The sequence below is a fragment of the Pituophis catenifer genome, unplaced genomic scaffold, assembly GCF_029215685.1.
Source record: "Pituophis catenifer annectens isolate HBS135680 unplaced genomic scaffold, rPitCat1.0.hap2 SCAF_8, whole genome shotgun sequence".
Lineage (NCBI taxonomy): Eukaryota > Metazoa > Chordata > Lepidosauria > Squamata > Colubridae > Pituophis > Pituophis catenifer.
The window spans coordinates 69,768,094-69,790,922 of NW_027256888.1; the positions used below are offsets into that span (position 1 = coordinate 69,768,094).

The following is a 22,829-nucleotide window of genomic DNA, read 5'->3' on the forward strand; positions in this document are numbered from 1 at the left end:
ATTAGAAGGATCTAAGACAGAGGTGTCAAACACACAGCCCGTAGGCTGAATCCAGCCCACAATAGCCCAGAGTTGTCCCACAGGGCCGTCCCTGAGACGGTTAGGGACAAGCTTGTGCCACCCCAGCCAGTGATGAAATCCAAATTTTTTTACTACCAGTTCTGTAGGTGTGGCTTGGTGGGCGTGGCAGGGGAAGGATATTGCAAAATCTCCATTCCCACCCCACTCTGGGGCCAGCCAGAGTTGATATTTGCCAGTTCTCCGAAATACTCAAAATTTCCGCTACTGCTTCTCTAAACTGCTCAAAATTTCCGCTACCGGTTCTCCAGAACCTGTCAGAACGTGCTGGATTTCACCCCTGACCCCAGCCCTCGCTCACTCAGGCCCTGCCCACTCAGTCAGCCATGACGACCAGCCCAGGCCATGCCCACCCCAGCCCCACAAGGGCAAACAAAATCCTGATATGGCCCACAATGGGATCGAGTTTGACACCCCTGACCTAGGATCAATGAAAAACCTGAAGCTGATCCTCACCCTGTTTCTCTGGTCTTCCCACCTTCTCTCCAGGGTGGACACAGCCCAACAGATTTCATTCCCTTTGAGCCTGCTCTTATTTAAGTCTCAAAAAGGGTAGAAAACATGACTTTCACATTGAGGTAGCTAAGGATGAGCTGAACCTGGGTCACTCAGAGGTTGGGAATGAGAGTGTCATAGCCCCGTTGGAGCCTGGGTATGAGGAGGATGACAAGACAGTCATCACAGAGATGAGGGGACATGACAGAATAGAATAGAGCCTTGGTAATACAGTCGTTTAAAGCACCCTGTTATTAACACAGCTGCCTGCAATTACTGCAGGTTCGAATCTTACCAGGCTCCAGGTTGACTCAGCCTTCCATCCTTTCTAAGGTAGGTGAAATGAGGACCCAGTTTGTGGGGGCAATAAGCTGACTTTGTATAAATATACAAAAGTATGAAGGCTATTGCTTAACGCATTGTAAGCCGCCCTGAGTCTCAGGAGAAGGGCGGCATATAAATCAAATTAAAAAAAAAAAATGCTGACAGAAAGGTGCAAGTGGTGACTTCCATCATGTATGTCAATGTCAATTCTCATTGCTTTCCTCTTTTCGGCTGAAGAGATGTGGTTGTGCAGCAATTAGCCATTTCCCCCTACTTGATAGACCTGTTATCCAAGCACAGCTGAGTCTGTTTCCCCTCCTCTTTGGGTGTCTTCCCATTTGTCCTGGTCATGATGACTCAGTGATTAAAGTTGCTGAGCTTATCAGCTGGAAAGCTGACAAGTCCAGTTCCAGACCTGACCCTGACACCCCAGGATACAGCAATCCTCATGAATACAGGCCCACCTCCAAGTGCCCGAATTGTGACCACGGGAATGCTGTGGCGGTTGTAACTCTGAGTTACGGTTTGTAAATCACTTTTTACGAGCCGCGGTGGTGCAGTGGTTAGAGTGCAGTACTGCAGACTACTTCTGCTGATCACCGGCTGCCAGCAGTTTGGCAGTTCGAATCTCACCAGGCTCAAGGTTGATTCAGCCTTCCATCCTTCCAAGGTGGGTAAAATGAGGAGGACCCAGATTGTTGGGGGTAATAGACTGGCCCTGTAAACCACTTAGAGAGGGCTGTAAAAGCACTGTGAAGCACTAAGTGCTATTGCTATTTCCAGTGAGATTGTAATGTTGAAAGGTTGCTAAACGAATGATTGTAAAACAAGGACGAGCTGTACATGACAGGTAAGAAACAGGTCCTTCTACCGTACGACAGTGCATTCAAAATGTGCCCTCTATAACACTCTGCCCGGAAAGAAATGCTTCTTGATACATTCAACCCATTTTATACAAAAGCACTTGCCTAAGTACAGATGGTCCTCGACTTACGACCACAATTTAGCCCAAAATCTCTGTTGTTAAGCGAGCCATTTCTTAAGTAAGTTTTGCCCCATTTTACCACCTTTCTTGCCATAGTTGTTAAGTGAAACACTGCAATTGACAAATTAGTAACACTGTTGTTAAATTAATCTGGCTCCCCCATCGATTTTTCCTGTCAAAAGGTTACATGACCTTTTATATTACATGGTAATATTACCGATTTAAATATATATATATAATAAAAAATGTTATTAGATTAGGGAGAGGTGAAGGAATATATCATAAGTAGAATTGTAGAATGTCACTCTGAAAAAATGCTTAAGAAGAAATTATACTCTTTTTGTGTATATGTTGTATAAATGTTTGTTGTGTATATGTTACGTCTTTTTTAATATTTATATTCAATAAAAACTACTTAAAAAAAAAAAAGGTTACATGACTGTGGGACACAGCAACGATCATAAGTATGAACCAGTTGCCAAGCACCTGAATTTTGATCACATGATCATGAGCATGCTACAAAGGTCTTAAGTGTGAAAAATGGGCAGTCAAGTCACTTTTCTCAGTGCCGTTGTAACTTTGGTCACTAAATGAACGGTTGTAAGTCGACACAACAGAGAACTCCTATGGTTTATTTCAGGGTTCTGTATAAAACAAGTGGGACAAAAGGCTGCTGCTATGACAGACCTTTTGATAGGTAGTTTAAGAAAAGGGGTGAGAGAGATACAGGAATAAAATTGCTCACTTTTGCCTGTCTTTTCTTTTCTTTTCTTAGAGAGATAAAAAGGGCAAAAGAGAGAAATGAAAAAAAAAATGATGTAATAAGTCACTTTCTATATTTATTTTATTATTTATTTATTGGTTCGATTTAATGCCGCCCTTCTCCGGAGACTCAGGGCAGCTTACAATGCTTTAGTTTAAGCAATAGCCTTCATACTTTTGTATATACCTGTTTAGTAGGGCTTTTTGGGCCCCCCTAAGTGGTGTTCTATTTTATACAAAGTCCATTTATTGCCCCCACAATCCGGGTCCTCATTTTACCTACCTCGAACAGGTTGGAAGGCTGAGTCAACCTTGAGCCTGGTGAAAATTGAACTCGCAGTAATTGCAGGCAGCTGGCAGCTAAGTGCTACTTTAACAGCAGTTAAACAGCAGTTTAGTCCGCTGCACCACCAAGACTCTATCTTTTGATAGGTAGTTTAAGAAAAGGGGCGAGAGAGATGCAGGAATAAAATTGCTCACTTTTGCTTGTCTTTTCTTTTCTTTTTCTTTGAGAGATAAAAAGGGCAAAAGAAAGAAATGAAAAAAAAATCCCAACCCAAAAACACACAACCCACTGGCTGCATTATCCATAACCGACCATTTATAGAAATGAAATTACGACAGAATTTAAACGGGGGGGGGGGGTTAAGAGCAGGGGACGAGAGCAGGGAACATTTCATTTTGCGACCCATAGTTTAATTTATTGCAACGAAAAATTTTCTTTTACAAGATTGGTGCTCCATAGCAGGGGTCTCCAACCTTGGCAACTTTAAGCCTGGCGGACTTCAACTCCCAGAATTCCCCAGCCAGCAAAGCTGGCTGGGGAATTCTGGGAGTTGAAGTCTGCCAGGCATAAAGTTGTCAAGGTTGGAGACCCCTGCTCCATAGCATTCACATTCATCCAGGTAAACCGGGTATTTCTCAGGACACCGTAGCCGCAAAAGTGTCCCTTTCGGAGGGGGGGGGATGCTGGTTGATAGAAACCCCCCCTCCGCTCCCCCGTTGGAACCCCCAACCTGGAGGGGAGCCACACCCACCGCATCACAAACGAGGAAAGCGAAAGCGATCGCGGGGAGATTCATTTTCAGCAGCGATACTCTAGAAAACGAAACTTAAAACGACGGCGGCGGTTGTGGGGGGGAGGATCGAAGGACCGGGTGGCTGCCGATCCGCTGTTGGCCGACCGAGCTGGTTTGGCGTTGAGTTGGCGGTAGGGTTCAACCTTTAACGAGCCACATCTGGACTTAAAGCCACACCTGGACTTAAAACCACATCTGGACTTAAAGCTACACCTGGATTTAAAGCCACACCTGGACTTAAAGCTACACCTGGACTTAAAGCCACATCTGGACTTAAAACCACATCTGGACTTAAAGCCACACCTGGACTTAAAACCACATCTGGACTTAAAGCTACACCTGGATTTAAAGCCACATTCTGAACTTAAAGCTACACCTGGACTTAAAGCCACACCTGGACTTAAAGGGCCAACGCGGTGAAAACCAGGCTAGGCGCGTGAAAAGAAGCCCACCTGGAAAGAAGCGGCTGGGTCTAAACTTCCGCTGCCCTTTCCTACCTGGCAGGTAGCATCGCTGCCGTCCGGCGGGGAGCTTCCTCCCCAGCTGTCCCTGGGCGTTGTCTCCGCAGGAAGCCAGGCTCCCGTCGGCCAAGAGGAGCAGCGTGTGCCGCTCCCCGCAGGCCACTAGGACCACTTCTTGCCCGCCAACCGCTGGCAGATCCCGACGGAGAGGAACCGGTTGGGAAGCCCCTTCCTCGCCCGAGCCCAGCTGCCCGTAGGAGCCGTCCCCCCAACCGAAGAGCATGGCGATCCTTGGTCTCCGGCTCCTTCACCCCGAGAATTCCTCCCAGCGCCGGAGTTCAGTCTTCCTCCCAGCTGAGTTATCACCTTCAGGCGGCTGAGCTTTGATAGACGGGTGTAAAAAAAAACCCACCAACCCTGCTGCTTTTCTGGCCAGCCCTGCCCAGTTGTTCCAGGCCCTGCCCAGTCCTGATGGATGGGTTGCAGAGGGGGAAAAAAAGGAGTAAAAGTCAGCCTCCTAGGAGAATGAAATATTTTAAGGAATGTTTAAAAAGGCAGAATATTATATTTCCCCAAAGGGAGAAATGGAGAAACATGTTTTTTTTTAGAGGCAGAAAGCAACCCCCACTTTCCTTAATACTCCACAGCAGATGTCAACACTTAAGAGACAAAGAGCTAATTGAAAAAGGAAGACAAGTATCTAGATAGCTCTATTCATAGGCAAAGCTAATACTGCAGGCAGAAATCCATTCAAGACAGGATATTTTGAAACTCCCTGCAGCAAAGTCTGAAGGAAGGCAGAATATTAGGATTAGCCGTCACTCAAGATCCAACATAGGACAAAGCCATTAAGAGGCAATAGGAATTGCTTGACACCAGTGGTGAGTTTCAAATTTTTTTACTGCCGGTTCTGTGGGTGTGGCTTGGTGGGCGTGGCATGGCTTGGTGGGCATGGCAGGGGAAGCATACTGTAAAATCTCCATTCCCTCCCCAATCCAGGGGAAAGTTACTGCAAAATCCCCATTTCCTCCCGATTGGCTGGGACTCAAGAGGCAGAGAATAGATGGGAACAGGGCCAGTCAGAATTTTTACTTCTGGTTCTCCAAACTACTCAAAATTTCCAGAATTGGAGAACAGAATTGGAGAACAAGCTGAAGCCCGCCTCTGCTTGACACCCTTTCAGAACACAAGCCCCGTCATCTCAGAGCGGTCCAAACTTCAACCAAACCTGGGAACTCAGGCAAGCACCTAGGATTTGCATTTCATGTTTTGCCTATAGAGGCAGCTATGACCCCTACATGACCCCATAGGAATCTGACAACAGCCAATAGAATATTAGAGGACATGTCCTTGCACAGGAAGCTGAAATACAAAGCCCAAAGAAGGTATAAAAATCTACCCACTCCATTTTGTCAGCTGCATCAGAACCACAAAACCTGGTGGTTCTGTTCATCAATATAATAGATCCTCTTTCCAATCAGCCTCCAGCCTCAATTTTGTCTGTTGTGCCTTTATCCCGACTTGGAACTGGACCTGGATATTACTTTCAACAGAGGTTTATCTGTGTGCCAAGTGCTTGTCAAGTACCACCATCCAAGTGCTTCAACAACCTTCTAAAACAGTGGTTCTCAACCTTCCTAATGCCACGACCCTTTAATACAGTTCCTCATGTTGTGGTGACCCCCAACCATAAAATTATTCCTAAAACCATTGAAAATATGTGTTTTCCGATGGTCTTAGGCGACCCTTGTGAAAGGGTCGTTCGACCCCCAAAGGGGTCCCGACCCACAGGTTGAGAACCACTGTTCTAAAAGGATGCAAATGACCAGCTGTCTGCAAGGAAAATCCTTCCATTCCCCGCTATCCTGCCAGAGCTGAAGAAGCTTCTTAGATGAGAAGTGAAACGTCTTCAAAAGAAAAAACAAGAAAGTCCAGTTTCCACTTGAAAAAGCACCTTTGGGACAACCATGACCTGGATGACTGAGTCTACAGATTTTTATGACTGTGTGCATTTTCTTGGAAGCTTGTGGGGACATAGATGTCCCACACGCTGGGTTAAGATCTTCTTCTCCTTTGGTTTCATCAGGACAGATATTCCTCGCTTAACAACCATTCATTCAGTGACTGAAGTTATGACGGTGCTGAAGCAATGGTAGTTACAACCAGTCCTTGAAGTTACAGCTGTTGCAGTGCCCCTGTGGTCATGTGACCAAAATTCAGGTATTTGGCAGCCCACTCATGCTTAGGACTAAAGTCCTATCTTCCCCCATCTCTGCCCTCTTGGCTTCCCTCTACCAGCTGACCTTAACCATCTTCTTCCTCCCACTGCACACCTGGCCAAGGCAGCTCCTGGCCCGTCACGAAGCTGCCAAAACACCTGAAACCCAGGCTGGCACATGTCCCAAAATCCCTTTCTTTGCCTCTCAGCAATATGGGTAAGATATGCCTGCCCTTCCACTACTAAATCATAGATGAGAAGGTGAGACACAAACACATGCACTTTGCATTTAGCAACAATAACCTGAGGTAAGGCTTCTTTCTTTGGGGTTTAATTTTTTTTATTACTTTATCAAACTATAACATTCAGAAATACAAAGAAAAATGAAAATAATGGGAAAATGGAGGTGGAGGGGAGAAAAGGGTAGGGGAAAGGGGAAAAGAAAAAGAAAAGCATTGGCTCTGATGCAGTAGCATAAAGATAACACACAACCTCAACTTTTTGTTTTTATATAATTAAAAGGAACATATTAACCCAATCAAATTACATGGTAGACAAAACAGCATATTTTCAACGTACTATATATTTAGATTGTACACGATCACTTTATTTCTAAATAAAGCAAGAAAATCACTGAACAGTCATCTAACTAAAATCCCTTGTGACAATCTCTTCTCCCATCTGAGGTCAAAAGAAGGCTACAGCTTCCAAGGTGGCATCTTCAAGTTCCTGTTTCAGACTCAGGCCACAAATCTGCCAAAGCCACGATTGTTGCCGATTGCTTGAAGAAGCTTCTCCTCCAGTTTTTCTTTTGTTGAATAAATTGGCAGCAATAAAAAATGAAAACAGGTGTCAGCCTCAGGGAGAAGATCCTCTGAGGGCAAGATATGTGGAGAAATCTTCCAAGGTTTCATTCCTGCCACCGGGACCCTGTCATTTCCTGCCAAAAACACTAGAAGTACGGGAAATCATCAGTTAAACACAGAACATTAGGGGGAACGTAGATATAAAAATACGGGATTCTTTGACTCAGGATAATATTGCCTCCAAAAAGATTTAATAAAACTTCTGTTGCCCTACTGGGATCAATTGTAATGATGACTCCCAATCCAGCCCTATATAGGTAATCCCCGGTATACAAGAATTCCCTTAGCGAATGTTTGAAGTTACGCGATCAGCTGCCCCTAGCGTTTACAAACAAGTCCCAAAACTACGAATCTTGCAGCACCATGGCAATTGTTCACCCTTACAAACAACTGCAGCGGCTCTGCAACATTTGCGCTGCATGTTGCCAGCCGAAATAGAGGTTTTCAGGGGCACATCTGCCCCTCAGAAGCTCCATTCAGGCGTCCAAAGGCCTCGCCCAGCACAATGCTGGCTGAAATAGTGCGATGCTCATCAGAAGCTCCATTTAAGCCAGCAACATGCCGGGCAAGACCTGCGGAGGCCCAAACGGAACTCCAGAGGGGCACACAGCTGAGAGGCTGGAGAGGAGACTGCTTGCTAGATCTTCATAAGATAAGTGACTCGGTGCATCAGGTTGGGTGGGTGGGTGGGAAAGAAATTGTGGGAATCATGAGGTATTTCAGTAGGTCAAGCAGGCCTTGGGTGTTTTAGGCAGATGGCCTGTTTCATCACTAGCCCCCCCCCACATGGCCTTCCCCACCCTGAAATATACCTCATGTGTACTTAACAAGCCTCGCATTTTATTAGCGAATGCATAGGCGAAAAGAGGGAGTGATTCCATTCAAGGTACAAGATTCACTCCCAAAAGTCCTTGTGTTACGAATGGAATGGGCAGGTAGTCCCCAACTTAGGATCAAAATTGAGCCCAAAATTTATGTTGTTAAGTGAGAAATTTGTTAAGTGAGTTTTGCCCCATTTTATGACTTTCCTTGCCACATTTGTTAAGTGAACTTCTGCAGTTGTTATATTAGTAACACGGTTGTTAAGTGAATCTGTCTTCCTCGTTGACTTTGCTTGTCAAGATGGTCGCAAAAGGGAATCACATAACCCTGGAACTGGCATAAATATGAAGCAGCTGTCAAGCATCCAAATGTAAATCCTGTGATCATGGGGATGCTGCAATGGTCTTAAGTGTGAAAAATGGTCATAAGTCACTTTGTTCAATGTTGTTGTAACTTTGAACGTTCACCAAATGAACTGTTGTAAGTCGAGGACTACCTGTACAGAGTTGCTTCTCAATTATCATTTCAATTCCTTGACTATCTGTATTAAAAGAAGCTTTTGGAGAGAGATGAATGCCTTCTTGGTAACATTCGTAACAGCTCATAACGCAGAAAGAAATTCACCTTCAAGATCGTTAGAAGAGCAATGAAGTACTCACATGTAGATACTTACCCAGAAAACGTTTTTTATCCTCCAAACTCAGCTCATGAAAGACTTCCCAGAACATCTTTATGGTTGGGTGCGTTGAGCTGTATATACCACAATACTCAGCATTCTTCAGTGCAAGAATAATCAGACAACGGGGAAAAATCGAGAACCAATAAGAATAAAAAAAAAATGGACTACCCATAGATCATATATAGCTATCATTCTATAAGCCACTCAGAGTCACTTGAACAGTGAGATGGGCAGCAAAAGAGAGAAAGAAAAATCAGAAAAAGGGGAAGGAAAAGAAAGGTGAAACAAGAAAGAGGACAGAAGGAAGGGAGGGATGGAGAACAAGGAAAGAAAGAAAGAGAAAAAGGAAGGAAGGCATTAGCAACTTTCTCTGCAGCTGTGCTCAAACTTCTAAATCCAGGCAATTCTATCATTCACTTATTTGATAAGGTAGGAGTTGCGATTACCAAATCCTACCCATGCCAATTGAAAATTATGCTGTAGCTCAGGGGTGCCAAACTCGATTTCATTGAGGGCCGCATCAGGGTTGTTTGACCTCAGGGGGCCAGGGTGGGCATGGCTAACTCGACATCACTCATGTCGGGGGCTCCTGTGGTGGCCCAAGCCCTCTGCCAGCAAAATGGGCTCCCGAGCTCTGTTTTAGTGTGACAGCTTCCTGCAGCCCTCTGCCAGTGAAAACGGAGCTTGGGAGGTCCACCCATGACCCTCGTGAGCTCCGTTTTCGCTAGCAGAGGCACTGCAGTCCAGTCTTTTGCTGTTTCTAGGGCAGCTCCGTGGGCCAGATCTAAGCACCCTGCGGGCCGGATCTGGGCCCTGGGTTTTGAGTTTGACACCCTGCTGTAGCTAATGACATAGTTCCACCCCTCCAATCATGATCTGCTCATAAAGGTCCTTGTCATAAAATACATCTCTCCATCCACTTACCCGTTCGTACATATCCCAATCATAATTGGCATTTCCAATTGCCACTTCCATCAGTTGTTCAGGCTCAAAGATGGCAACTAGCTGTTCATCCAGGACTTTATAAAATCCTCTCCTGAACTCACTGAAAACATCATCCACTGATTTGTTGAATATGTAATCCACGTATTTGTCAACAAAGTCTTTCCTTTAAAAAGTAGAAAATAAGCCTGATTTTTTTTCAAGGTGGTCAAATTCTTGGCCTTTAAATAAATTTATCAGGGTTCAGAATCTGATCTCTTCGGTTAATGTTGCTCATAAATCTAAAACTATATGTTTACATTTATTTGTTAATATAATAAATGTTCACTTTGATATTTACAAGAATTAGTTGAGACTGGAGGTAAGTCTTTGTACCACAAGGCAAAAAATGTATATATTACTCAACATTTAGGCCTTTGAAAGAGAACAAGACTGAAATTTTATAAATAAATAAGAATTAAAAGACTGGACTTGTTGCATTTTAGTTAGGTACCATATTTTTCGAAGTATAAAACACTCCAGACTATAAGACACACCTTTTTTGGTGAGGAAAATAAGAAAAAGAACTCTGCCTCCCAGCAATTTTGCCTCGTTGCAGCAAACAGCAAATAGCCTGCTTTACTTTCATTTTTGTTTTCAGCATAACTTGATCAGCACAAGAAAGAAAAAAAATCTGCTCCCAGCAATTTACCTCCTTGCAGCAAGCAGCAGAGGCCCTGCAGCCTGAAACAGCTGAGAGTCGGGAGGCCAATCCAAGTGACAATCAATTTGTGCTAATTAGGCTGTGCTGAAGCTGAAATGAACTGTTTCTTCTTGCTGCTTGCTACAAGGAGGTAACTGCTGGGAGGCAGAGGCCAAAGGGTGGGGGCCAGTGGGTAGGCGGGGCTACATTCGGTGTATAAGATGCACCCAAATTTTCACCCCCTTTTAGGGGGGGGAAAGGTGTGTCTTATACTCCAAAAATTCCAGTATTTCCTTTCTCCCCATTTCCCCCTTTTCCCCAAATTCTCACCCTACAGTAGTTCTTGAGTTATGACAGCAATTGGGACTGGGATTGCTGTCACTAAACGCTGCAGTTGTAGAGCATGATGTCATATGACTGCATTGCTTAGCAAATTCCATTTGTTGTCGCAATCCCAGCCCTTCTTGGGTCTTTAAGTAGGAAGAATACCGGGTAAAGAGTGTGGGGATGGGTGCCACAAGCAAGCTGGCATCGAGCACAAGTGGGTGCTGGGGAGCATGGGCAAGCTGGCAGGGATTTCGGGTTTCTAGTGTGCTGGGATGGTGAGGGATGTGGGCAGGTGCTGGGGAGAAAAAGTGGTGGGAGAACCATAAGGGAGTGACTTGCGACCTTCTCTGCCAAATTCCCATTGACTTTGCTTGTGGGAAGGTTGCCATTGCTGATCACCTGACAGTGGCTTGGTCTGATGTAATCATAAGCCAGGTGTCCAGTTTAGGATCACACGACCCCTGGGATACTGCAACAGCCACAACTTTGTGTCAGAGGTTCCTGTTGTTCATTGCAATTGGAAATCTTGAACTGTTGTGAGTGAGTGAGCGATCCCAACTCAAAGACTACCTGTAGTTTAGATCTGAAGAAATTTTTAAAAATCCCATAGAAATTCAAGACGTTTGGGGATATCAGTAACTGAAAGTTTAAGAAGTTATCTGATTTCTACATGGTGCTTTAGTAACATCTTGAACTATGATCCCCCCCTTTACTTCTAACATCACTGGTCATTGTGGGTGGGGATCATCTGAACTGTAACAAAAGCACCTTTGGAGAGGTCATTTTAAGAATCATTGATACATACTTATTGGCATTGTTTACAGCTGTCGAAATGCCATTTTCAATCAAGTCTACATCCATGCTGTCCCAGGAAATCTGAAAAATAAAGTTGCTGCATGTTAGGCAAATCTGTTAAAGCTACAATTAATGTATTAGTAGAATCTCTGCACTGAACAGTGTCAAGACTTTCTATTTATGGGATAGTTGGCATCAGTAGTTTCAGCCAATGAAGCAGTGTGAATAATGCTTTGGCTGACACATGGTCTCAAGCCATGGTTTCCCATAACTGTGTTTTACTGAATAAATAAGGAGACTCGGACAACAATCAAACTTTATACTAAGGTCGTGAAGCATAATGGCTGGATTCACATAGCATACCAACCATAAATAAATTATGACTTAATGTGTGAATGAGATTTCAGCCCAAGTGTGCCTGCAGGATGTGGTAAAAAAAATGTGATGCACATAAAAAAACCAAGCTGAGCTTGGACTAAACGATCATTGATAATCATCTTCTTTTAATGATCCCATGATCCCTTGCAGGATCGAGTCTGGGCAATTGAATGAAGCTGAGAGTTTACTGGCCGGATGCCCTTCCTGTCACCAATGCGGAGTTTTCTTCAGCAGATACCGTGTTTCCCTGAAAATAAGCCCTCCCTGAAAATATTTAAACGCACGCGCAGCTGGTCCCCACCATTTCCTCTGGTTAGGGTAGAGGAGCCCCGTCTTGCTCCATGCGCCCCAAAATAATAAGACCTCCCTGAAAATAAGACCAAGCGCTTATTTCAGGGTTCAAAAAAATATAAGACAGGGTCTTATTTTCGGGGAAACCCGCTATATTCTCATTGTGTCCAGAGAGAGAAATATCTGGCTATGTAACTGATTTTACCACTCTGAATTTCTTCCATTTTTAGCCTCTATTCCAGGTTATTAAGCATTTGAGCAGGTATCATAAAAGAATGCAGAATACTCACAGAGTAGCATAGCTGAAACCTGTCTTCAGGATCATCTAGTTCATACTGAAGAACTGTCTGCAAACTTCTTCATAACAAAAGGAAATAGAAAATAAAATATTATAGGATGTTCTTTCGGCACATATTAAAACATTGCCAATCAAAAATACATCCTGGAATGGTTTCACATTTTTATAAGCCTGAGAACATGAAAAAGATCTCTTTTGAGTCATCGTATCTAGTGATGGCGCTAGAATGGTTAGCTTGATCCAGATAGTCAAGTATTTGGTGAGAAGCTACAGAGAAGATTTAAACACATGTATGACTGCTCCAGAAAAACCTTTGGATCCAGATAATTTAAAAAACTAAGTTAGTGGGTAATACTCTCTTCTCAGGCCAAATAGTGTACCCAATTTTAAAGGGGACATGCTTCTATTGGGATTTGGGTCATACTGGGATTTACTAAACTAAGCAGACACACCAGTTACATTGGGCAAAAGAGAGTGTTCCTTCTCCTAGACCAGGGGTGTCAAACTTAATTTCATTGAGGACCTCATCAGGGTTGTGTTTGACCTCAGGGGGGTGGATTGGGCATGTCCAGGGGGCGTGGCCAGCTCAATGTCACTCCTATCGCGGACGCCTGTGGTGGTCTGAGCGCTCTGCCAGAGAAAACAGGCTCCTGAGCTCCGTTCTCGGCTGCAACAGCTTCCTGCAATCCTCTGCCAACGAAAACGGAGCTTGTGGCCCGTCCGAGCTGTTTTTGTTGACAGAGGCACTGTGGGCCAGTCCTTTGCTGTTTCCAGGGTGGCTCCGTGGGCCAGATCTAAGCACCCCACAGGCCGGATCCGGGGCCTGGGCCTTGAATTTGACACCCTTGTCCTAGACAGTTAAGAAGAAGTGTGTGATGGCTACTGTATTTGTAAGCATTTGTAGCTTATTATCCTTGCTTCTGCTGAATAATTAAAAAAAAATTCTGTGTTTATCGAGAGCTAAAGCTGGTGCTTTTAAAGGACATTTAATGGATCATTTCCACACTAATACAGACATGGGAGCCTAAGGAGATCCCATAAAGAGAAAAAAGCAGATAGATCTCAATCTTTCCTTCCCCTAGGACTTCTTGCCTTTGGTTATGCATAGAGAACACTCTCTCTGTCAGCCATTACAGCTATGTAACTGGGGGTCTTCTACTCCAGGGGTGTCAAACTGGCGGCCCACAGGCCAGGTGCATTGCACGCAGGCCACACCCAGCTCAGTGAAGGAAAAACATTCGTCAAATGTCACGTGACAGCAATATGACACTGCGGGTTTGACATCGGTGTTCTACTCTAGGTTACTCCATTATGACAACTCAAATCAAGAAATGCCTCCTACTGCAGAAGGGATGAGGGGACAAATGACAAATGATTTGCTGATCTCTACACCTTGGCCAAGTCATCTTAAACCACATTCAAATGTTAGGATTTCAGTACTTTTGGCACATTCTTTGAAACAGAAACATGGTTTTGTCAGTTGTAGGGGGAGTGTAACGACTGGATAAAATCAGTTAAGATTCAATGTCCCTACTATGTTGATAGGACTGAATTCATTTACCTTCCTAGGACAGGGCTTAGCTCTTTCACATCACTGAGAGTTGGCGTTTTGTTAAGCAGCTTTTTAAAGACAGCAAGCGGGAAGGGTATGTAGGCAGTGACGTGGTTGGCTATTGAGAGTCCACAGAGAATACCAAAAAGGAAATATTTATTCTTCTCCACAGAAGGCTGCAAGAACAAAACAGCAAGAGAACATCACCACAACTCCCAAGAAGCACAGTCAATGAGAAGGAATAGAGATTACTTTTGCAGTATTTAAAGGACACACGTTTGTACAATGGGATAAGTAGCCTTTAGATGGCTGATTCCAGAGGGAATATTGGTGACATGGCACAGAGAAAGACATAGATTGGATTCAGTAGAGAAGGCGGAACAATTTTATGATCAGTTTTTGGGACCACAAGAGGAAGAAAGATTGAGAGAGGAAAGAGAGGTTAGACATCAAGAGGAACCTATTGAAGAAAGAGACATACAACAAAAGGAAGATGCAAGAGAACAGGAGGAAATAGCAATAAGAAAAGGAGCAAGGGCAAAAGAAGTAAGAGAGAAAAGAGTAACTAGAACAGCAAATCCCATTTATAAGTAAACACCATGGAAGACGAAATAAAGTTAATGTCAATTAATATAAATGGACTGAATTTGGCTATAAAAAGAAACAAATCCTTTAACAAATTAGAAAAAATAAAATGGGCATTGGTCTTACCTTAAATGCCAGATTTCTTGAGTGGGGTGACATTGTCCAGATGAGGGTTGTATCAGTCGGATCTGATGCTGGCTGAGTCATAATTTTTGACCACTCCCCTTGCTCCGCCCCTTTCATGCTCAGTTTTGACGAAGGAAGGCCACCAGAAGTATCTCCAACAGGAACCACCGTTATCAGGAGGAAGTAAATCGGTCCAACGGGACAACTGGAAAAAAACTACTGAACAAGAACAATAAACTGTACAGGCACTGAGACAGAGGGAGGGGCTGGACAATGTCACCCCACTCAAGAAATCTGGCATTTAAGGTAAGACCAATGCCCAATTTCCTTGATGAGGGTGTGACATTGTCCAGATGAGGGACATACCAAAGATTTGGCTGTCTCAAGGGCGGGATGTCGAAGGGCCTGGAGAGACCCTCGCACGATGCACCTGCTGCAAAACCCTCCTGCCAAATGACGCTTCAGCAGAAGCAAAGGTATCTATCTTGTAATGACGAATAAATGGCGAGGGGGTAGACCAGGTGGCTGCCCTACATACCTCCTCAAGGGAGGCCTGAGTCGCCCAAGCTGCTGAGGTAGCAGCACTCCTAGTGGAGTGGGCAGTAATGCTATTGGGAACAGGAATCGCCTGGGCCTGATATGCCGAGGCGATGCAAGCCCTGATCCATCTACCAATTGTGGCAGAAGAGACTTTGAGCCCTAGGGAGCCTGGCAAAAAGGAAACAAACAAAGCCTCTGACTTCCTGAAGGGAGCAGTCCTTTTGATATAAATCTTTAGGGCCCTCCGTACATCTAAGGTATGCCACCTTCGTTCCAAGGCATGAGAGGGCCGGGGACAGAAATTGGGCAAAATAACCTCTTGGGCCCTGTGAAAGGGGGAATTAACCTTGGGAATAAAGGAAGGGTCCAATCTCAAAATAACTGTGTCCGGCCAGAAAACACAGAGATCCTCCCTAACTGAGAGGGCTGCCAGCTCCGAAATGCGACGGGCTGAAGTTATGGCTATAAGGAAAACCACCTTAAGGGTGAGAAAGCGAAGGTGAACCGTGCGGAGGGGTTCAAAGGGAGTCTCAGTTAAAGCGTTAAGGACCTTGGGCAAATCCCAAGTAGGGTATCTATGAATCGAGGAGGGCCGCAAGAGCCTGGCTCCTCGCAGGAACTTTTTTATCACAGGGTGCTGAGTGAGTGGTCGGCCGGATGGACTGGACAAGGCCGTAGACAGAGCCGCCACATGTCTCCGAAGGGTACTATGGGCCAGACCACGGTCAAACCCATCTCTGAGGAACTCCAAGATCTGGGCAGGTGAGGTTGAAACAGGATCTATCTGCCGGGAGCGGCACCACCTATAAAAGGCGAGCCAGGAGATATTGTAGAGTCTGACTGTGGATTTACGTCTGCAGGCTTGAACAATGTGAATCACCCTATCTGAATAATTGTCCTGCCTTAGACGGGCCCCTTCAAGCGCCATGCAGTCAGTTGGAGCCACTGAGGGTCCGGATGAAGAAGGTTCCCCTGACGCAGGACAATCTCGTCTGGTGGAATTCTCCAAGGGTGAAATGTGGAGAGACTAACCAGGTCTGCGAACCACGGACGGCGTGGCCAGTGGGGAGCCACGAGGATAATTTCTGCTCTGTCGGCGATGACCTTCCGAATCAGGGCCGGAATCAGAGGCAGCGGTGGAAAGGCATAGTGAAGACCCGGCGGCCAGGTGAGACGGAGAGCGTTGACCCCTTCCGCCCCTGGCGTCGGGAACCTCGAGAAGAAGCGAGGAAGCTGATTGTTCAGGTGTGTGGCGAAGAGATCTATGGCTGGGATGCCGAACCTGTTGCAAATCTGATGAAATATGTCGGGATGAATCTGCCACTCGCTGTTGTCCACCTCTGTCCTGCTCAGGAAATCCGCCTGTGTGTTTTCCGACCCCGCAATGTGGTCCGCTCTGATGGAGAGGAGGTGTTGTTCTGCCCACTTGCCCAGGCGAAATGATTCCTCCATGAGGCGCTTTGAGTGGGTGCCCCCTTGACGGTTGACATGTGCCTTCGCCGCTATATTGTCTGTCAACACCAGAACATGACGGTGTTGCACGAACCGGTGAAAGTGCGTGAGAGCGAGACGAATGGCCTTCAGCTCCAGCCAGTTGATAGGGTTGGCGAGGTCTGATGCAGACCAACGGCCCTGAGCCACGTGTGATGCAAGATGAGCCCCCCATCCGTGAAGGCTGGCGTCTGTAGTGAGTACAAGTCGGTCGTGATTCATGAAGAGACACCCCTTGTCGAGAGAAGGCGATGTCCACCAACCTAGCGATCGCCTGACTGAGAGTGGAACTTTGACTGTTGACATGGTGTGAGCTTGGCGTTTCTTTTGAAAAGGAAGCAGGAACCACTGCAAGTGGCGAGCGTGAAGGTGTGCCCATGGGACGATCTGGACGCAGGAGACCATCTTGCCTAAGAGCTTGAATAGAGTGGCCAATGGAACTGATGGAGTTCTGCGAATGAGAGCTACTAGGTCCCTGATGTCTGACCGTCGTTCCAAGGTTAGGTAGACGGTCCCCTGGGCTGCGTCTATGATGGCGCCAAGATGTGTGATCCTGGTGACTGGCACTAACTGACTTTTTTTGTAGTTGACCAAGAACCCATGGTCGTTCAGGGTTTGAATCGTGAGGTGTAGGTCGTGTAAGGCTTGCTCTTGAGAGTGAGCCTGAATCAGAATATCGTCCAGGTAAGCCTGGATTCTTACCGGTTGTTGTCTCAGGTGAGCCGCCACCACCGCCAGGACCTTTGTGAAGACCCTTGGTGCAGATGCCAGTCCGAAGGGAAGAGCCCGGTATTGAAAATGCTTTCCTGCATAGCTGAATCGGAGATACTGTCGATGCTTTGGCAGGATGGGAATGTGAAGATAAGCCTCCATGAGGTCTATGGAAACTAGAAAATCGTTGGGACGAATCCCTTGAAGAATAGAGGTTAGTGAACACATTTTGAATCTGCGATACACTATGTATGAGTTGAGATTTTTTAAGTCCAGAATGGCTCTCCACCCCCCTGACCGCTTTGGAACTACGAACAGGATGGAATAATACCCCTGTTTCCATTGATCGTGGGGGACCTCCTCTATGGCGTGAATCTGTAGTAGGTGCTGAACTGCTTGGTTCATTAATTGACGTCTGGATTCGCTTTTGGAAGTTGGACATTGAAGAAAGCGGGATGGAGGCCTGGAGAGAAATTCCAGGGGGAGGCCGAATTTCACAACTGAAAGAACCCAAAGGTCTGAAGATGACCTTTCCCACCTGTCCGCAAAGAGGGACAGGCGACCCCCTACTGGAGGATTTGGTAGTGAGTCACTTACGACTGCGGGACTGGCGGAAACCAGAACCCCGAAAGGACCGTTTGGGCTGGAATTGTCTGCTCCTGTCCCGAAAATATTGACGGTCCGAGGATCGATAGGATCCCTGAACATATTCCTGCCTGGAGGGGCCTCCCTGGGGGTAGGAACGAAAGGAAGGCCTTCTGTAATATGGAGAGGGTCTTCCTTCAGCCCGTTTGTATGTTGAGGGCAAAATTTTTCGCTTGTCCCGTGTCTCTACAAGAAGAGGGTCAAGTGATTCCCCAAATAGTTTGTTTGCAGAATATGGAGCTGCAGCCAAGCGCCATTTGGCCTTAAGGTCAGCAGGCCATTGGCGAAGCCAGAGCATCCTGCGGGCTGAAACTGTAGAGGCTAAGGCTCTGGATGCAAATTTGGCTGAATTCAAGGTTGCATCAGCCGAAAATTGAGTGGCAGCAATGATTTTATTAATATCCTGATGAAGGCGAACCTCACTGGGGGGTACCCTTGCCTGTAACTGTTGAAGCCAAAGGATGGTAGTTCTATTAAAAAATGAGGCTGATGAAGCTGATTGAATTGCCCATGCCGAGGCCTGATGGTTCTTTTTAAACAGAAATTCTAACTTTTTGTCTTCTGGCCTTAGACCTTCAGAAGTATCCCCAGTTACGTATGAAGAAGAAGAGGAAAGGGCCGCTACAGGACTGTCTACAGGTGGAACTTGCAAGAGTTGAGCAAACTTTGGAGCAACAGCATAATATTTCTTATCTGAACCATGTGCAGATGCCATGGTTGCAGGCCCAGCCCACTGTTTCTTTACCACATCTATGAACAGTTGTGGAGTTGGTACATAACAAAGTTCAGGGGGGGGCTCAGAAAAAGGTCCCTGTAGTCCACCCTTTTGAGCCTCCTGCATCTCTTGAAAGTATTCATCTTCCTTTAAGGCGGCTGTTAAGCGAGCCTTATGCAATAAAGACTTGAATTTATTGGGGGGAAATAATCCTGTAAAGGCAGGTTGATCTTGGATTATCCCCTCATCATCTGATAGGTCAGAATGTCTCTCTTCCTCAAACACAAAGGCTTCACTAACTCTGGAGGCTGCAGGAGAATGAGAGCCAGTAAGACTGACTGCAGGAGAAATTCTAATACGGGCAGATCGCTCTGAAATAGCAGAGCCAGAGTGGTGACCATGAATATTGGCTGCCATTCTAGAAGCAATGGCCTGTTCAATCAGAATTCTCAATCCTTCTGGCACATTTTTTAAAGGATCTTCGGGGGTTAGCACAGGCATAGAGGATTCACCTGTTGAAGCAGCTGCAGCTGCATGGCCACCAAATACAGGAGTTGCAGGGGTCATTAATTGACTTGCAAAGGGGTTTTGCAAATTGCTTTGGTCTTGTTGAAGAACATTACCCTCTCCCTCCGAAGACCAGGCCTGGCTAACAGTTGAAATGGGAGGAGGGGGGGGTAGATGGGGGGGTGTCCCCTTACCAGGCTCAGTTGCAGGCACCTCACTAACTTGCTTTTCTAGAGATTTATGCCTCTTTGTTAAATCCTTCTCCTCAGGTTTAGAAAGGTGCTTGCGTTTGGAAGTTGATTTCTTCCCAGTGTACATAGTATTTTCCTCCCCATGGGAAGAGCGATCTGCCATCTTTAGTATACTCACTGCGACCACGATGTCGACTGGAGAAATAGCTTTTGGTTTCAGTTTCGCCACGTGGTTGAAATTTGAGATGGCAACGACTCTGGCGTTAAGCACGATGGCTGCCAGGTCACACTTGAGCAGGAGGAAACTCTGCTCCGGAGGTATCTGTCTAGGCAAGCCTAGAAACGGACCTCCTCAGCGCCCCCACAGCCACGATGAGAAAAAAATAAAAAATACTGGCTGGAAATGCCACAGGGGGAGGCAAGAAGAAGCTTGCTGCCCCCCCCAAACTTGCAGACTCGTTGGTGGCAAAGCGGCAAAAATTTTCCTTTTAAAATTGCCGCGGCGCTTCAATTAACCGCTCTACAGCTGATCAGCGGTTTTGGGATCGCTGTAGCGTGGGCGGCGGCCCGATTTGGCGATTTCCCTTAAAATTAGGGAATCGCTATTATTGTTGGTGGTATTGTGGTCTAGGGCCCCTTAAACAATCGTTGGTGGGATAGATCAAAAAAATCCCCCCCAAAAAAGACAGGAAAAAGAAAAAGGAAAAAAGTTCCCTTTTAAAATGGGGCTTTCAAAATGGCCGCCGCCAGGAGCGAAGCAAAGCCTGCAGCTTAGGACGCTCTAGCAAGGCAAAACCGGCAGGCTACAATAGAAGGGGGGAAAAATTTTTAAAGGGGAAGTAACAATTTTAAACTAGAGAAATAAAAGGTGGTCAAAAAGACTTACAATTCTGTGATATTGAACAGACCTGGGCTGTATAGCCAGATCTGTAGGAGATGTTTCTCTCAGGCCGACTGAGTCTAAACTGGGCATGAAAGGGGCGGAGCAAGGGGAGTGGTCAAAAATTATGACTCAGCCAGCATCAGATCCGACTGATACAACCCTCATCTGGACAATGTCACACCCTCATCAAGGAAATTTGTAAAATTACAATTTGTTTACAAGAAGTTCATATTAAAAAACAACTTAAAAGAATATTGGAATACCCAAAAATTGGGAAGTTATATGCCTCTCTCACACAACAAACTAAGAGAGGTGTAGTACACTATATTAAAGAGACAATAAAAGCTAAACAAATTTTCACAGATGAGGAAGGGAGGATCTTAATAGTGGAAATAATAATGAACTATAAACAAATGCTTCTAGTGGCAATATATGCACCAAATGATAATCAAGAGGATTTTTATCGTAAATTACATAAGAAAATAATAGAATTGGAATACGAAAACATATGCATTGTAGGAGATTTTAATGCAATTGTAGATGTGGACTCGGACTATAAATCTAGTAAAATAAACAAAAAAACGAGGAAAAGACTCCCAAGAACCTTTTTTAAAATGGTGGAAGATGCTTAGTGAGAAGCATACCCCAAGAAACCTCAATATACATTTTATTCAAACAGACATTTATCCTGGCCCAGAATAGACATGTTGTGGATGTCAACTGAACTAACAGCTAATATACAAGAAATAAGTATTCAATAAATATTCAAACAAATATCTGGGCAGATCACAACCCAATAAAGTTATATGGAAGGGACAAAAAAAGAAGTCAAGATGGACAATGAATCAAACAATATTGAAAGAAAAGGAATATATACAATTTATGGAAAGAGAAATGGACTTCTTCTTCAAAGAGAATAGAACAAATCAAACTTCTACATATTTTCCACATTAAGATCCAATATCCTGAAGATGAAACTCAAATACTTTGGCCACCTAATGAGAAGGTAGGACTCACTGGAGAAGAGCCTAATGCTGGGAAAGATGGAGGGCAAAAGAAGAAGGGGACGATAGAGAATGAGTTTGATTGGATGGAGTCACCGAAGCAGTAGGCGTGAGCTTAAATGGACTCCAGAGGATGGCAGAGGATAGGAAGGCCTGGAGGAATGTTGTCCATGGGTCCAGTGGTATTCAGCCGGTTCTATCCAGTTCGGGCAAAATGGTAGCGGCCACTGCGGGAGGCTCCACCCACCCACCCAGACCTTATCACATCCCGTTTTTGACACTCTACGCTTGTGCAGAAGGTCCTGGACATGCACGGAGGTGGTGCATGCACTCACATTTGCGAACCGGTAGCAAAGGTAAGTGAATACCACCCCTGATGGGGTTGCGATGGGTCGGACATGACTTCGCAACTAACAACAAATCCCACCTTGGGTTAATGGGGGCGGGGTTGGTAGGTATCATCTTGATGAATTGAGTTCATTTGAACTGGAGTTGGGTCTGATAAACTTACCTTGGGAGGGAACCACATTGGGGAAGTGGGTTCAGGATACATAAACATCCCATATTCTGGCTGTACCACCTTCTCAAACACCTCTGAAAAGAATTCTACCAGGAAACCTTTATCTCCATAATAAGGCACTTCATTTTCAAATTGAACCTGCCAAAACAAGTAAAGAAGAAAGGAAAAGTAGTCCAAAGAATGTCTATGGAGATTCTCAATCACTCAGGTCATAGTTGTCCCAAAAGTGCTTTTCCGTAAAGCAACTGGACTTTCTTGGTTTTTTTCCTTTTGAAAAATGAAAAAACAAACAAACAAACCACCAAGGAAGTCCAGTTGACTTTTGCAAAAGAACCTTTGGGATAGTTCAAGGCATCTGTTGACTTCACTGAATGAAAACAATTGAGGAATCAGTGTCTATAAAAGCCCTTAAACAGAGGTTAACAATTGTGCTTAGCCTTCATCCAGCAATCTCATTTATGCCCTTTTAGAGCAATGACTGGAAGCAAATCTCAGATAGTTACATGACGCAGCCTCTGAATGGTTCCCTATCATAATCCCCCTCCCACCTGCTTCAAAATCTTCTTTGCAAGGGTCCCCAAGGTTTCTGAACAGACCTGGAGAACACCCAGGCAACTCAGGATTCTTCAAAATTTGAGGAAAAAAGTTGTAGTTTTAAGAATTGCATGAAAGAATTGAAACACAAACATCCTTCTTCAGATGGACAAAGAAAGCTGAAAAACATGAATAGCAGAAAAGCTCTGAATTTGCAGGTCGTCAAAAGGATTTCATGTTCTTTGAACTCACTGGCTGGTTTTGGATGCATCACTCAGCCAAACTATTCCACCCGTTAGGTGCAGAAAAATTAGAGGTGACCTTCAACCTGTAAATTGTGTCT

General features: G+C 45.1%; 3 protein-coding genes across 3 annotated transcripts in view; all 3 read right to left on the reverse strand.

The window, feature by feature from the left end:
• The window catches only part of LOC139320252 (probable E3 ubiquitin-protein ligase HERC6), a 42,096-nt gene extending 37,629 nt beyond the window's left edge, over positions 1-4,467 (reverse strand). The window contains exon 1 of the mRNA XM_070948484.1: positions 4,221-4,467. Coding sequence (XP_070804585.1) covers positions 4,221-4,467 — 247 coding nt within the window. The remainder of the gene's footprint in view (positions 1-4,220) is intronic.
• Positions 4,468-6,802: 2,335 nt separating this feature from the next.
• LOC139320253 (probable E3 ubiquitin-protein ligase HERC6) overlaps positions 6,803-22,829 on the reverse strand; it is a 43,708-nt gene continuing 27,681 nt past the window's right edge. The window contains exons 17-23 of the mRNA XM_070948485.1: positions 21,944-22,090; positions 14,044-14,210; positions 12,475-12,541; positions 11,526-11,596; positions 9,694-9,877; positions 8,764-8,866; positions 6,803-7,354 (exon numbers count right to left, since the gene is read on the reverse strand). Coding sequence (XP_070804586.1) covers positions 7,143-7,354; positions 8,764-8,866; positions 9,694-9,877; positions 11,526-11,596; positions 12,475-12,541; positions 14,044-14,210; positions 21,944-22,090 — 951 coding nt within the window. The 3' untranslated portion in view covers positions 6,803-7,142. The remainder of the gene's footprint in view (positions 7,355-8,763; positions 8,867-9,693; positions 9,878-11,525; positions 11,597-12,474; positions 12,542-14,043; positions 14,211-21,943; positions 22,091-22,829) is intronic.
• LOC139320544 (uncharacterized) lies at positions 16,189-19,708 on the reverse strand. Its single transcript, XM_070948918.1, has 3 exons — positions 19,549-19,708; positions 17,479-17,987; positions 16,189-17,193 (listed from the first exon to the last, which is right to left on the reverse strand). Exons 1-3 carry the CDS (start codon positions 19,706-19,708, stop codon positions 16,189-16,191), a joined length of 1,674 nt encoding a protein of 557 aa, XP_070805019.1.